At 33.3% G+C, this 16,972-nt stretch overlaps 1 protein-coding gene across 14 annotated transcripts; it reads right to left on the bottom strand.

Moving 5' to 3' along the window:
* Positions 1-2,391: 2,391 nt before the first annotated feature.
* LOC111001217 (troponin I) lies at positions 2,392-15,929 on the bottom strand. 14 transcript variants are annotated; one of them, XM_045631847.1, is made up of 12 exons: positions 15,787-15,929; positions 14,647-14,683; positions 13,131-13,148; positions 12,735-12,863; positions 12,260-12,383; positions 10,807-10,907; positions 8,719-8,762; positions 7,555-7,696; positions 4,888-4,929; positions 3,057-3,087; positions 2,738-2,764; positions 2,392-2,509 (listed from the first exon to the last, which is right to left on the bottom strand). In XM_045631847.1, the coding sequence occupies exons 2-12, from the start codon at positions 14,659-14,661 to the stop codon at positions 2,502-2,504; spliced, it is 681 nt and encodes a 226-aa protein (XP_045487803.1). In that variant the 5' UTR covers positions 14,662-14,683; positions 15,787-15,929; the 3' UTR covers positions 2,392-2,501. The 14 variants fall into 14 exon arrangements, 10 of the variants coding, with proteins under 10 accessions (XP_045487803.1, XP_045487804.1, XP_045487805.1 ...); XM_045631848.1 differs by lacking the exon at positions 10,807-10,907 and adding an exon at positions 11,104-11,204; XM_045631849.1 differs by lacking the exon at positions 10,807-10,907 and adding an exon at positions 11,632-11,732.
* Positions 15,930-16,972: the final 1,043 nt, after the last annotated feature.

The raw sequence follows: 16,972 nt of genomic DNA on the forward strand, positions 1-16,972 counted from the left end.
TCATCAGTTTGTATCAGCATACAAATGAGCGAACTAAATATTTCAAAGTAAAGCTCAGTCTGGCCCCCAGGCAAGTTTGGAGGACCCGGGCCATGTTTGCAGAGACTTTATTTTTATATGAATTTATTTATTCAAAAAAGTACATACACTACTCTTTTATATATAATATATAGTAAAATTTTGCAGTGTCAGTAATGAAGTCTTGTGTAAAAGTAAAAGTATGTTGTAAATAAAATTATATTAAAAATAAGAATAATTGTTAAGAAACAAACAAGATTTCGTGGGATTTTTGTTGAGTAAGTAGATGTTTCTTTATAACCGCGACAAAATTTTTGATTAAGTCAAAGATTTTTTTAAACTTAAAAATTGAGAAACGAAAGACATGGACAATAGATTTTTAAGACTCGATGGCCGAATTCATTAGTGTAATGGGAGGGCTGATTTTCCGAAGATTTCTACAATTATTGGAAAAAGCTTAACTAGCTTATCGAGTGTGAGCAGAAGGTTCAGGAATTAACGGACCTCGAGAGCCTCGTTACTGCAAACCCTCAAATAATTGTCTTAATGCTATTAATCCTGAGGAAACCCCTGTTACTACCCGTAAATATAGGATTTTGCTTGATACTAATATGCATATATAATTAATTAGATTAACATTCTATTTCTTTATAAAATGATTAAATTACTTTTCATATACATACAAAACACGAATCCAGCCCGATTTCAAGTTATTTCTTTCATTGGTCTCCGCTCCAAATAGCAGAAATACTAAAAGTTTCATAATAAGATACATGAAGAATATGGCACATTGGAACATCAGCAAAATAGAGGACGAAAGACATTATTGTCATTATCATAACTTATATGGTAAACAACAATTAATTTCTTAACATTTGCGTCAAAGCTATTCAGTAATTATAGTAAAAATTGTCTAGTACATAAAAATGAATTGTCAAAATATATGTAAGTTCTGTACCACTATATCTCTGTATCTTTGTTTTTTAATAGGCAAGTATCAGTGTTGTCTGTACCTGACACACGCCGTCAACTTGTCTAATGCATACCTGCGTGCTCATGTCGCTTTCCTTCACTGAGTTAAATGTTAAATGCGCAAAAAAATTCAAAATTCGAGCGTACTCCTCCCACAAAGGCCGGCAACGCACCCACTAAAAATGTGTCTATGGGCTGCGATAACTGCCTCTTTGGGCGTCCCGCGAGCTCGTTTGCTCTTTTTTTTATATTATATTAAAAAAAATTAAAAATATAAGCACAGCTGGCATCCAAACCTTCGACATCAAGCACGAGAGTTGCACGCAAGACGCTACTGTACGTAATGATTACATTAAGATCTGTCGAAATGTCGAAAAAAAAGTTGCCAACATACGAAACCAGGCTAGCGCCCTTGTAGATGTCATTGGAGAATCGTAGAAAATTAATTGATGAATCGTTAGCAATTAAAATAAGTATCTTAGAACTTATCAATTAGGTTGTCAATCCCCAATCTTACAACAACATTTAAATTTCGAATATTTTCTAGATACCGCAGATCAGATCAGATTACCCCAGTGAGGGACTTTTCCGAGAACGTGTTAACTTACCAATATCCAGATTGAGCATTCTAATAAACGTGCTGGGTCGGGATATCCATAGTTGATTCCCTCACACTTTAACATCAATTTTCGTTTTTATAATAATTTAATAGTTTTGTTTAATTTCTCTTTATTATTTATTTAATGTTATGTTTTGCCAGTAACTGCTTGTCGTATTAGTATGAACGTATCAGTGTTCCGTAGAAATCGTTTATAAATAAATAGACGCAGCCACTTTTACAGGTTCTTTCTTTATTTCGTAATACACCACAATTTCTCAAGTTTCCGTGTAGAGCACTTACAGTAAATTATCCCCACAAAACCTCAGAACAATGTTACCGGAAGGGACTAACCTGATATAAGCACACAATATTATATGAAGTTTGGGTAATGTTTGGATTAATTAAACTTCAAGCGTCGAGATAGACTGCGTAATTTCACAGCACGATCTTCGTACCACCGTTGAGAATACAAATAATTTTATGTGTGGTACAATAGGTGTCCATGAATTGCGGTAAAACTTTAAGACTGTTTCTTATACTTCAATTGTTTATGGTTACCATGGTTACGGAGTCCTATGGGGAAGCCAAATACATACATTTTTGTATTCAGGAATCATACTTAGTTAGTAATAAGGCCGCCTATACCTTTTCACCAAATTTACAAAGTATTTAGATAATAAAAACCCGTTCAATCACAATTTTGATGTACAATCGTCAATTTTAATTAAAATTAAATAATTAAATTTTAATTTTAACGTTGGTCTTCAGTTCGTATACGTTTTTAAATAAAACTCTTGAACTTAAGAATAATAAATTTTATTTTCACCGTTATATTACAAAATTTTATATAAATTAGGATGGCGCGGAAGCGATGCGCCGGAGTTTCGCCGTGTTCGTTTTAAATATCTTCTTATGTCGCTGAAAACATAAAATACACATAACATAGAAAAGCTGAACTCATCATATAGGATCATAAAATATATCGAAATTGAAGGTAAAATGGCAAATCAAAATCTATTTTTACATTTTATCTCAACTACTGAACAGGTTTTGACGTTAGCCTCTGGTATTACTTATATCTTCACCTGATCTCAATGATTACCAGACATTCATACATTCAATTGGTCTTAAGAGAGTAGATATTACCTGCTGCTGCTGCAGGGGCTGCGGGGGCTGAAAAAAAATTTTAGGTTTTGAATCATTTTTCCATACTAAATTTTAATCTAACTAAACTAAAACTAAACTAAACGAAACTTTAAATTTTCGTTATTTATGAATATAGAATGTGAATATATACAGAAATCTTATTAGCTATGGCCCACGCCATTTCGTTAATGAGTAAAATGTAAAATTGTATTTATAAAGATACGTACAAAATGAAAACTGCTACAAATTGAGACATTTTTAAGAATCTAAATCTACAGTGACATGGTAGTTTTCTACTGAATATATCAATCCTCATTACCTGGTGTCGCTGGAGTGGATTCAGCCTCCGCCTGTCAAAAGAACAAAGTATATGAGATAGGTAAACAAAAATTACATTGATTATTATAAAAGCGTTTTAAAAGCAAATTCCTTGTTATTATATTCGATTTTTGCTTGTATTAAGAAATTGTTATTTACAATTGTTTGACGTTATGTAGTTTTGGTACATATTGTTTAATAAGCCTTTGTAAGCTGTAATTTAAAAGCTCAAATTTTCTTAGCCAAAGCAATCAATCTATATACTTACTGGTCAAACGTCTTGGACGTGTAAGCAAATTGCCAATTTCGTATCTCCTATGAACGTTGACAACAGTTTGTCAATGTGAGGCAGACAATAAATTGTACCACTCAGACAAAGCCTTAGACAGTTTAAATGTGGTTTAAACTGATACAATATAACATTTGAAATAAACTAGTCATTTTTGTCCGAAGTTTAGAATTTGGACGCCGTGTTTTAAATGTAAACATTACTTAGGTTAACTTTACTGTTCCTCTATAAACATAGACACTAATTAAGAGACAAGTTTAAGAGAAGAACTTCATCCCTTTAATAGTCTTCACGCTTTAATAGTCTCTAAGTCTTATCTACAGACTATCCTCGATCTTCATCATATAAATTCAGAACCTCATTTAGTAAAATTTTATATATTTACAAATCAATGGCGGTACAATTTTTTTAGAATTAGGCCTCAGATTTTGTTTGAATCCGTTTCATTTTCATTTGTCAATAAAAACTAAGTATCAGTGATCAGCCACCTGTGTGCCTGCAACACGCCGTAAACTTTTTCTTCGCCGTTCGATTGTATGTTAAGTGCATAGATGGACAGAATGCTCATTGCACAGCTGGGGATCGAACCTACGACCACAGGGATGCGAGTCGCCCGCTAAAGTCACTAAGCCAACACAGCTCTTTAGATAAGCGAGATTTATTATTTCTTTGAAATCTCATGGACAATCCATGACATTTCAAAGAAATAATACATCTCTCAATTGCGTCATTATTTCTCTGTGTTGCATATTTTATAAAATTATTATCTTAATATATATAAATCACGTGTCACGTTGTTTGTCCGCGATAGACTCCCAAACTACCGATCCGATATCAATTAAATTTGCAAATCGTGTGCAGTTTGATCTAACTTAAAAGATAAGATAGCTTACATCTTAATTTATACCCGCAATATTATTTTATAACAAATATTTGTTTATTATTTGATACAATTCTAACAGATGCCGCTGTGTTAAAAGTACCAACGTTTCACATAAGTTCTCCTACCGTTTCCCTTGAATAGTTTACTTCTATATAATATAACAAAAACCTTAGCCACAGCAACGCTTGGCCGAGTCTGCTAGTAATAAATTATCATTTCAATGTCTGCATGACAAAAATCAACATTTAAGGCGTTCAATTAACTAGGACTAAGGAACAACATATAAAATAATAAACACGTTCAGTAATTAAAATTGAAATTGGAAAACATTATATGTAAGTAACGATATAGATCAGAGCAGATCTGGTTTAATTAACAAATTTATATGGAACGAAAACACCGTGAAATTGACTAATAACATATGAATAATGTTCATTCAGGTGGGGTAAGGAATAAATTAAATGTAATACAGAAATTAATTTATTAACTTATAAAAAAAATTAAATAAATAATATTGTTATTGACTTGGTTGTTTTGTCAAATGAAGGAATATGCCGAGGAACCATGCTTCCCTTTGGAATGGAAAATGGTTTCGTGACAATGGTTTTAGGGCCTGTGGGAGAAGGTAACACCTCATGCTTCCACCTCCTCTTCCTTTACCTTCGCGTCTCCAGGCTTGCCCTTGGACCAGTCAGGTTTTTTCTGGAAAACAATTATAAATTAATTGATGTCACAATAAATGTTCGCGCGTATTTACAAGGCCCTTTAAATGTATCCGCAACTATGCTTTTTCATAAAAGGATAAAATTTTGTCGACTACAAAGTTTTACAAAATAAATATATTGCGTAACGTCCATATCAGCGTTATGCCCACAAAACCAATTCGACTTAGTGTCCTTCAAGAAAAGAGCATACCAATTCTTGAAAGCCCGTCAACGCATTTGCGAGCCTTCTGCGATGTGAATTATTACTTAATATCAAGTGAACCTTCAGTCTATGTTCCTTATATTACATAAAACAATATATATTTATATAAATTAAATAATGCTATGTTCTAGTGTACTTTTTTATTATTTGAACATAATACGTTCAGGCATCTTTCACAAAATCGAAGTCACGAAAATTAAAATAGTTTGTAAAACAATGCACCCGACCAAATTAATAAATAAACAATATAATACATGCGAAATGGCTTATAAACATTCTTTTAACTCAAATTAACTTAATTTGATAACTTTGAGTTTCAGTAAAACGTTTCAGTTTAATATTTGCCGTAGTTGCAGATGCATAGGAAGTTTGAAGACAAATGACTGCCGGGGCAAACTTGCACTCTCTAGCCATCAATATACGTCCCAGCACTAACGACCTACCTCTAGAACCTATATTATCTATGTTTTCACAGAACTTCTATTCAGCCATGAATACTGGATTTATTACCTACTATTTATTTATTATAACCCATTTAGTCAAATCGCGTTTTACTGTCGAAATTTAGTCACACGAACGACTGGAATCGCTGAATGCACTATTTTTTAACACCAGTATCAAGTCGATAAAAATTAAGTCTATGGATTTTATGATAAGCATTTATATTTTTTAATATTAATATAGTTGTGGAAACAAAGTTTGGCTCTGGGAAATATTTTGAAGCTGTGTTAAATTCATTTAGCCTAATATCTGAATAAAATTGTTTAAAATGGCGTTTAATTTGATAAGCAGTCATTTGTTTCAACTGTATGTTCTACTGATACAAATAAATTCAAACTCAAAATGTCATCAATTGAGTTTCATCATATCCACATCAGCAATGCGCGATTGTGCCTTAATAAAAAACTTAAAGCAAGTGCCAGGGATAATAGCAATGATTTCCTATACCTATAATCTAAACAATGCTAGGAAATCAAACATCTATAAAACAAAGTCTTATCTTATTCGTTATAAGATCCTAAAGAAGTATATGCCAACCTTTTGAGTTGTTAGACAATGTAAGCAAAAACGAAGCGAAACAACGCGAATTATCAAACCCAGTAATTAACTAATGCGATAACACCCATGTTAACGGGTAGTGCAGCGTGGCGGCGAGCGAAAACGCGAACGCTTCAGTCTAGCTGATTGCTTGCGCGTCCTGCAACACACTTCACTCATAGGCCACTTCAGTAGCGTATCTAATGTTTTGTTTTACGCTCCGCGCTATCGTTTCGTATTCACTTACAATCACCTAACTGCGTATGTACATGAAATACTCCCATATACACTAAAATCTAGTTCTGGTAATGAGGCCACAAAGTTGGCGTGGTTGGTCATTCTATCAATGGCCCCTAACCTAGACATGCCTATTCACTAGCGAATTCTAATTTCCTTGTTACCTTAGCGGCCACAGCGCCCTGTGAAACATTATTCAATAATAAGATAATGAGACAAGTTCGACCTATTTTTAACATATGAACCTTTAGCACGAATTTTGGGTTACAACGGAATTTATAAATAAGTTTGGAACAAAATGGAAATTTAAAAGTTGTGTTGATTCTGTTAGAAATTGAAATGATCGTTTTAAAATTCGAATTTTGAACGACCATGTTTCCGCTAAATTTTCATGTCATTTTACACATAGTTTTCAAGACATTTTCCTAAACCTTGTTTTAAATAAATACACAGTTAGTCAAAGTGATAGTATATACTGCGGTGTTTTGAAGCTTTGCAGGTGAACTCCATATAAAGCCTGTGAAGATTATTGTGGGTTATTTACATGATGGATCCGCAAAAGAAGCTATTTACGCCCATAATCTCACCTCGGTGTTAAGAGAGCGGTATTGCATTTAAACAAACAATTGATGTATAAATAAGATAATTTTATTAATGGATAATTAAAAGTATTCTTGGTAAAGGAATTGTATGGGATCACTTCTTCCCGATAGCCCAGTCAGCTTTCTCTGCCTTCTTAGCCTGCAGAAATGTTAGTGCTCATTGTAAAGTATAAAATTTATTATATAGTTTTTTTTAAATAGAATAGAGAATTAAGATGAATTTCTTTTATTATAGAGTTATATTAAAGACAACTAAAATATTGATAAAAACTTATCGCACAGTAATTAATTTATAAATTTCGTAGAACCTATTCAATCTTCAAAACGTAAAATGTGATGAGTATTAAGTAATATAATTTTATTATACTTTGATATAATTAAGAAATAAATTATTTATTTTAAGCTTAAGAATATATAAGACATTTAATTGTCTTTTTGTATGAAAAGTACAGTAAAGTTGTTTTAAATAAGAAATTATAGAATTATTAATTAATAGGGATGGTACTGCTAGTTTAAAATTTACCTCTTTGTCTTCTTCTTCGAGGGTGAATTCCTTCTTTTTGACAACCTTGAGTTGGTTACGGAAGTTGAATTCGGCGGCCTTCTTCTGGAGCTTGGCGAATTTGTTCTCGTATTTGGATACCTTCTTGAGTGTAGGTTTGACGCTATAAAAGGAATTATTAATTACTTAAATTTTGTTTAATTAAAAATATTAATTACGCGTTTACTATCGAGCGCGTAACCCAACATAAAATACAATACTATAAGCATCTAATTTATTCTATATGAAATATAGAATAAATTAGATGCTTTTATTCGCTAAAAATTTATTATTTTCTTAGAAGAGGAGTCCAAAATACAAACACATATATATATATGTTAAATTAATTCGATGTATAGTCGTAATAAGACGTATTTATTTTTATCTAGTTCTAAATAATGTTTAGTTTGTAATGTAAGCCATAACCTTATGTAAAACATATTGGCCACACTTTTGTTTTTATACTAAATGTTAATGAGAACAAAATTAAAGTCTGATAATATCAAAGTAATAAAGTGTTGTACCATGTGTAATTAAAAAAAATCGATTCGGTACAAGTCCCTTTGCTGAAGTGAAGTTAAGTGCTCTCAACGCCGGAATCTCATTATTCATAGTCACAATATTATACGAATATAACGTTACGATGTTTTCATAAAATAATGTATTTTAAATGTACATGAAGCTGTCGTACTAATGACACTTTAAAGTTAAATAGCTTTCAAAAGACCTTCTTATCTTTCTTTGACATAGGGTCCTTTATAAGAGCGTACGAATTCTTAAAAGGCGGACAACACACTAACCTAACCTAACCTAACCTGATGTATGTATTACTTTACATACATCAGGTTAGTCTTTTGCCCGTTTTATAATTAAAAAAAACTACATTACAAATATTTTCCAATAGTTTCATGAAATTCTGTTCACTTGTTTTTGTGATGTCGGTACGCATTTTTCAACTAAAATTAACGATTTTTTCTGAATAACTTCCACACCCATCTATCACGTTCGTATCGAGCATCGATATATAAAGTTTGTAACTTTATTATATTATAGACTATGTTTATCCTGGCACATATATGTGTTATACAAGTATGACATGAATAATATTAGAAAAACTAATCTATTAAATTATAAAAAAATACTTACAACTTTCCTCTAAGGTCATTGACTTGAGAGTTCAGGTCGGAGATCTATTGACATAAAAAATATTAAAAAGAGTTATACGATTTTTAAATCTCTTGATATACTTTACCGGTTAATTTAATAAAATCTTATTAACTCGTTTGACTTGACCCGGGTATAGAATACAGTCTTTATTGATACGGGTCGATTATGCTACCGAACCTGCATTGCATGTGTTTAATAGCAGAATCTAAGATTCGTAGCAATAACAGTTATCCACGGACGGACTTAAGTGGTACTAAGTGCATTTAAAATGTTACTGAATAAATGCTATGCTGTTTTTATTAAGTAAAAATAGCACTAAAGAACTTATTTTTAAAATTATAAGATGTTGAAACCCATGCTACAAGTATAAATAATGATTTCTATGTCTTCTACATACAGATTTAGTTAAATATGCTCCTATTAAGAAACAGTTATATTATTATTGACTGCAGATAATCTCTCTAGTAGAAGATACAGAAATTCTTGTTAAGAACATATAAAGCTAGAAAATAAGTTTAAGAGAAGCTTCATAAGATCTCATGTTACAAAAAGCTTAGAAAAATCAAGCAGATAGATGAAAGAACGAACATAGATTAAGCAGTGTTATTAGCGAGCTAAAGTACAGTTTACATAATCTGTAGTGAAGAAAGAAGAGTTCTAAGACCTATGTGCGTAACCTTTGTTCTCTCCTACAATGTATGTACAATTTCTTATCTGTGCTGTTTTCGTGCAAACTGTGCGTCGCAAGGGTATCTGGCCAACGCAGTACCTGACATCTATACAAGTGCAAGATATAGTAATATAATACAATCAGCGTGAACAATATTTTACACCACCGATTTCATCTGATACAAAAATACGATACACATACACTCAAATCGCTTTAACTATACATAGGTACCAGATTTCGAAGTTGTACTATATTGTGCGCATTTTTGTGCGATTTCTTGTGAATGATACTGACTTCATTCACTGTATTTAGACATACAATCCATAATTGTATAAGCACGTAGTCACAATGTGTAGTCCAACAAAGCGGCGGTGCAAAATCGATCGATCTACGCATCCATGTCAAGTTTGTAATTACTGTAGTGTTCTGTGACATTTGTCCTATTGGTGGACTGGATGGGAATCTATCACTACTTCGGAATCGTCGGGAGAAGGTAACGAAGGAAGGAGGGAAGGTTCGACCGGAGCATGGCACTTTTATTTCATACACTCGGCGTCCAAGGTCATCGATCGCAAAAGATTTCCTATCGAACTCGCAAACAGTCACACTATAACGCATTCATGGATGAGATTTGGAACAAGAAGTTTATAAGCTCGGCACTTGTGTGTGCAAATAAGGTACCACTATTTCGTTCCAAAGATTTACGATAACTCTACTTGCTACATAAGGTTGTGCCACTAATCGCTAGCACACAACTGTAAGCGTCACACGAACTGCCACTGCGGTAATGGCTGGCAGGTACTCGATCAATGTTGTCGCTCGCATCATCCTCGGATATTAAAGTGCCATACTATCAGGGATTAATGAGGACTTTCAAGCATTTTTCTAGTTGATTACTTCATGCAATTCATGATAATTACGAATCAATTGAACTAACTACTCAAACTTCTGCTGGTGGAGCCGATAGTTGAACGGGTATGAAGCATGAGGGAGGATCTATAAATGAATCCAATAATGAATAATGGTGGTAATATTCATGCATCGGGCTGAACCCGGCAAGGTGGTATTGCAGTGTTTGCACGCCGATGGCAGTTGCAGTTATATCGTTAGTGTAGTTAACGTGTAAGCTCCAGAATGGATGACCCCTCGATTTTGCACCGTCTTACAAAATGGCAACCCTGGCCGAGTTCGCAACGCGACGCGACAACCTATTTATGCACAGACGACGAGTACACTACTTTCGCGCCTGACCATTATTTACAAATTCAACAGCAAACATCCGAAAACTTTCAAAGCATTGTACATATAACTATGTATAAACATGAACTTCTCACGGGCACAATTATAACATATCGATGATGTGATATTCACAGTGGTCTTAAATTATTGATCAATACCTCGAAATCTCTTTTCCTGACTTCGTGTTCCAAATCCCACTTCTGGCCCTCACACACATATACGCGGTCATAATACTCCTGGATTATTCTCTTGAGCATTTCTAGAGAAAAAGGAAGACAAATTATTTAGCCTGCAAAATGGGCATGGATATCTGTGTGAGTGACCTGTTCTGTTGGTGGAGGCAACGTGTGCATGTGTGCTGTGAGCCGTAAACTATCATGTCATGTCGTCACATCTATATCAAGATCAAAATCATAGCACGTCATACGCATTTCCAATCCTAATATGCAGATTACCTCCATTTTCCTAATTTGCAATGCTCGTTCTAGTTCCCACTTATCCCCCTCAAGGTTGTATATTCTGTGCCAGTACATTTGACATATCGTCTGGAGTTCCGCTAAAGAAAAACATAATTTATTTAGAGAAAGATTTTTATAATCTGTACCGCTTTCTTCCTATCTGATGTTTATGTGGACAGTGTACGTCTGAACGGGAAGAGTTGTTTTCTACTGGATACAAAGCATAAGCGAAGCTATATGACAAAAAATTAAGTATGTAACCAATGGTCACTACTTGGCATTTCGTCTATGTCGCTATTTATTCTACAACTGACATCGCAGACTCCGGCGGTTGCAATACGGGAACTATGTATTAGAAGCTATTAAATTTGTTATCCACAGTTAAATTTAATATTCAGCTCCGGATGAAAAGAATGAGTCGACTGCGAAAACAAAACAATAACGTTTACTAGTCACAAGTTGGCCTTGCATGAACTACGAAAAACAGCGTTTAATTAATTTTGATTTGCCCAAAATACTCCAGACCTCGAGCTGTCTGCGAGCCACTTCCATCTCGTGATCGTACTTCTCCTCTTCGAGCTTGGCGATACGCTGATGATAGCCCGTTACGATGCTCGTAAGAGCGGCTACAAAATCAACAATGGTTACTTCCTACATTCCTATTCCTGGTCGCGCAAAAGTAAAAGACATCAACAGGTGAGTGAAGAAATAGTTACAAGAAATAAAAGAAAGTCGGCGCGAGTTGTTATAGTAATATTTAGTGTAAAGACACGCATTAGAAATTATAAGGCCGTTTGAAGGTTACAAGATGAAAGACGCCACGGCACTTCGACAAATACAAAAGAATAGAAAGTATGTTATAATAGGATAGCGCCCCAACGTGGCAGGATTCGCTACCTCCATATCTTTTCGTTTAACGATGTATTCCAGATCGAATTTCTCATCTTCGAGCTTGGCGATGCGGGTGTGGTATTCTTTGCAAACTCTTGAAATAGCATCTATAATTCGACACATTATTAAAATACAGTAACTAAATGGCCTGTGTGGACGTGAGTCCAATAGTTCAAAATGAAAATGGTATCTGTGATGACATTACGCCAATTGTGTTTGATATTTGTTGGGAAATTGTGATCTGTTGCCGAATAGGATTTACCTTCGTTTGCATCGTCAATGTTTTTAGGTCTGCCGCACCTTTCTTCAATAATACGCCTCCTTTCTGCTGCTTTGCGTTCTTGTTCCTTCTTCAACTCTTCAGCGGCTTTCTTACGCAGGAGCAACTGTTGCCAAAAATCACAGTTAGTAATGATATTTAAATTTAAATATCATAGTATTTATAGAGTCCTGGTAAAAGGCAGAAGTGGTTAAGGAACGTACAGGAGTGCACCGGCAAGACATCCGCCCAGGAATTTTTTAGACAAACGCAAGATACCCGGTAATTCAAGTTGTAAACAGCATTTTTTTTTAATACAGTGGCACCAGAAAAGTCAAAATTGGCTTAGAAAGTAATAATATCGATCTCTCATAGTTTTTCCAATTGTAATGGAGTTATCTACTAAAAGTTTTTAAAGAACTATCTAGAATATATTTTAGTTTTAAAATAGAGGACATAGCTAACGTAATGTACTTACCCTAAGCTTCTTCTTTCTCTCTGGTGTCATGAAACCTCTCTTGGCCTTTTTGGCTTTGGAGGCTTCCTCCATGCGCTTGCGCACCTCAGCACGCTTGCGGTCGATTTCGGCCTGTTTGGCCTTCTTCGCCTGAAGTAAGTGTAAATCATGATACGATGTGTTAGTTTGAATTTTAATTTAACAATTTCAATTTCAAATATTCATTATTTTTTATCAATTATTTTTATTTATTTATTCAGGATTAAAAGATTAGCTTTTACATATAAGAAATTAACTATAGTGACTAAAAGAAAAAATCAAAATATATGACAAATAACAAATTTATGATTATTTATTTAGTGTTACATAAAGAAGTGGGTGTGGTTTATGTTTGTGGCGACGTCTTCTTTACTTTACCTCCTCGAGACGCTTTCTCTGTAAAAACAAACAAAAAAACTTTATAAATAACAATATAAATTTTAAAATGATTATTGTGTGATGTGCTAGTGTCAATAGTTGTAATTGTTTAGAAATGCGTTATCTGTTTTAATAAGGCAATATTATTTTCGGCGAAAGCATTTATTATCTATAAATACAGTTATAGACTTACAATACTTCAGTTCGTCCTTACGTTTGTTGACGTAGGATTTCAAAAATGCTATGTCATGTGTGACATGTGTGTAAAATATTTTGTAGACAAATTCCTGTTATTCAAGGTTTTCTGTCTGCTCTGTGTCCTTAGCATAAACAATATATATAGACATACTTGAAGTCAAAAGTAATAATAATAAAAAAGTAATTCGTGACATGATTAATGCCAATGATTAACTTAATTAAACTCATTACATTATTGACATAACTCGACTTGATCAGTAGTCGTGGTTAGAGACAAAAAAATAATAATCAAACTATAAAGAAACACATCGTTCGAGTAATAACAAGTCTAATTGTCAAAATCTGACATTATATACTTGAAATCGATAAATTTGTGCTGAGGTACAAATGTATTATTTATTTACTAAGTGTATATTTAGAATCCAAAGAAAAGAAAATAGACCATCAAGGAACGCAATAATTGAAATGAAAATTTAGGATATGGAAACAAAAAAAAACCTTATTAATATAATAAATGTTAATTTATTAGTTACCTTAGTCTCAAGGAGATATTGTATTCAATACTGCATTTGTGGCACGTAACACGCGATGATGGAGTCATGTTGAAATAGAACATGTAACAGAGAAAGACACATTATAAAATCAGCAATTTTATCATTAATTAATTTAATAAACACTATCACTTCATTGGCCATTACAGAGTTATAATAACAAGCACGCTAACAAGACAATAAATATTTTAATTACATATATAACAGCTGTAAAATGACTATTATAAAGAGTCTTAAAATATTTCATGATTTAGTTTTGAGACTACATCAATAGCTGTAGTTTCATTAACTTAAGCTCTCATTGTTTGATATACGTATATATATACCGCAGAAGTTTAATGAAATGTTCACGATATTACGAACTTTGTTTGCGAATGGTTTAATGAGCAAAAAGCAATTGTAGATTAAGAAATATATAGTCGTTAAGTATCCAATTTTAAGAAAAACTGTTTGTGTAAAAAAAAGAAACTTCGACTAATCAATAAGTTTTCATACTTCTATAGTGGATTGATTGGTTTATATATATTATAAGTTTCTTGAAAATTTTAAATATACGTAAGCTATATTATGAGCAATAAGTAGCTGTGTAAATATTCATCAAGAAGTGTTTACTTCTTTGGTCATATTTAACTATTTTGTATTCTTTCAGTTTTCAAAAATGAAACAGAAGCAAACGCTTACTAATAAGGTTCTTTTTAGGGTTGGCTTAAAGTTAAGAATTCAATCTTTTTAAAAATGTCTAAAAAAATTTTTTTACATTACCTTACATCATCATCCGCCATTGTGAATGTCTGAGTTTTGTGTCTGTAATCAAAATAAAATATTAAATCAAAATAATAACTATTTTATGTTTAAAATATCAGACCTGGGATATGTAATAAGATTCGCGTTTTCTTAAGCGAAATATTTATCAGTCAAGGTCAACTCAATTAATCGCAGTTCTCACAGTCCTTTTTATCCAATATAAAAAAACGACTGCTTTCTAAATTTATTTCGATGAAGAGTTATATTACTGCTGTAGAACAAATTGTGTTCTAAATTCAAAGTACATTTAATAATGGATAAAAGAAGTGAAAATTTGCTGGCAATTATAAAATCTTTAACAATTACCTATTATATTTTTGATATAGGCGTTAAGTGGTGAAATTCGTTCGTGAAATAAACGATAGGATTAACGGTAAAACTTATTTGGCACTATTCCATAGGTGTGATATCTGATACATACTACTTTCTTAAAATTATTTCGAATTTTAACGGCACTGATGGAATATTAAAACGTCGCGGTTTAAATTATTGCATAATTTCCAAAGTATGCTCTTAACATGAATTAGGTCACGTTAAAATTTATTTCAACGGCTACGGGTGTTGTGAAAAATGTTTTCCATTTCGAAGACATCGAAAACGTGTTCAACCTCGGGGAAATTCGGATAAATTCGGAGCGCATCGTGCGGTACTGAAATAGGTCGCGCGTAGCCACTCCCGCGCATCCTAATTTGGTCGCGAACACGCTTCTTCGGTTACATGTAATTTCGACACGGCACGGTGAAGACGTCACTTAAGATAATTCAATGTTATTTGTGTAACCGATGACGTCACTGTTGTAATTCGACACTGGTAGTCATTATATTAACTTAACGATAGAACATCTAACATTTGTTAGTGAATTAAATGTATATTGTTAAAATTAAAACATTATTTTATTAATAACTATTTTGCAATAAAATATTTGCACGGATTATAAATTATCGACTATTCAATGTCAATTTTCAATCAATTTTTCAGATGTCATTCAAAATGTGACGTCATTAATTGGCACATATCAAAAATTATTACTTCACTGTCCACGCACAAAGCACGCTTACCGCTTGACCACTTCACTTATTCACTTAAAAAACACTGAAACTCACCTACGGCAAAGAAAAAGAGGATGGCCCTAAGATGGTTCAGCCAACACGAGCCACAGTTGCTGACTGGCGTTGGGCGGGCGGCAAGGCGCGGCGGGCAGTGCGTGGGCGCTGCCCCCTTCACCTCACATACATTTTTAGCGCAGTGTCGTTTTGACACCAACACAGAAATAACATTTAAGAACCCGCCTGAAACTGAGATACCACGTAAACATTGCGTCCACGAGTTACCATATTATACATCTGTTAATAGGGACTAGTTATTTTTATGTTCATAATTATAATCTATCAATAGATATTGTAGACGTTTAATAGACTAGATATTAAAGTATTGAGAAAGTTATTAAATTATCAAGAATTGTTTAAAAGTGTATTAATAATATTCAATGACAGAATAAGCTCTTATTATAAGCTTAAACGCTGCGCACTCCGAGCCGTACCATTTCTTAAAAGGCCGGCAACGCACTTACGAGCCCCCTGGCAATGTGAGTTGTCAAAGGTGGCGCTATTACTGACCATCATATGAGCCTCCTGCCCATTTGCTTCATGTTACTTAAAAAAGGAATCGAAAACAGGATTTCCGACCTAACAAAATATTTCTCCTTAAAACTAGGAAGTAGGTAGTGAAATATGCAAAAAGGTTTTTCCGCACCGTAACAGGTAATTTCGAAACATTAAAAACTTAATCAATACAACCTTAAATTAATTTAAAATTTTAATTAAATTAACTTTCTTTCTTTTGGCTCATGGAGGTGACTCGTCAGTCTTTGGATGTCCTGTTTTTACAAATGCTGCATAGCTTTAGCGGTACCCATCAATAACATCTATAAGTTCGCATAGGTTGAACCAGGTGAAAAAAGAAGCAGTATCTGATACAAACTGTGGCCAAAACAGTAATGTATTGAAATCTAGAAGCATACGTTTAAAAATAAATTAGTGGTCTGAAGCTGCTCGGTAACTCGCAATCGAAGTTTTATCAATGTAACTTATTTTTGTCTTATTGGGTCATTGCACATTGGTGAATTCATTAATCCTTTTGACCTTTTTTTGTATCGTAACATTGGCTTAGTAAAAGGTAAAAATCTTGTTCGATGACATTACTCTCTAAAAGCTGAATATTTCATTGGTTACTTGTTAAGGATATAATTATCCTCTGATAGCGAGAATAAAACATTTATTTTTACAAACT

Source organism: Pieris rapae, chromosome 17 (assembly GCF_905147795.1).
Source record: "Pieris rapae chromosome 17, ilPieRapa1.1, whole genome shotgun sequence".
Classification (NCBI taxonomy): Eukaryota; Metazoa; Arthropoda; class Insecta; order Lepidoptera; family Pieridae; genus Pieris; species Pieris rapae.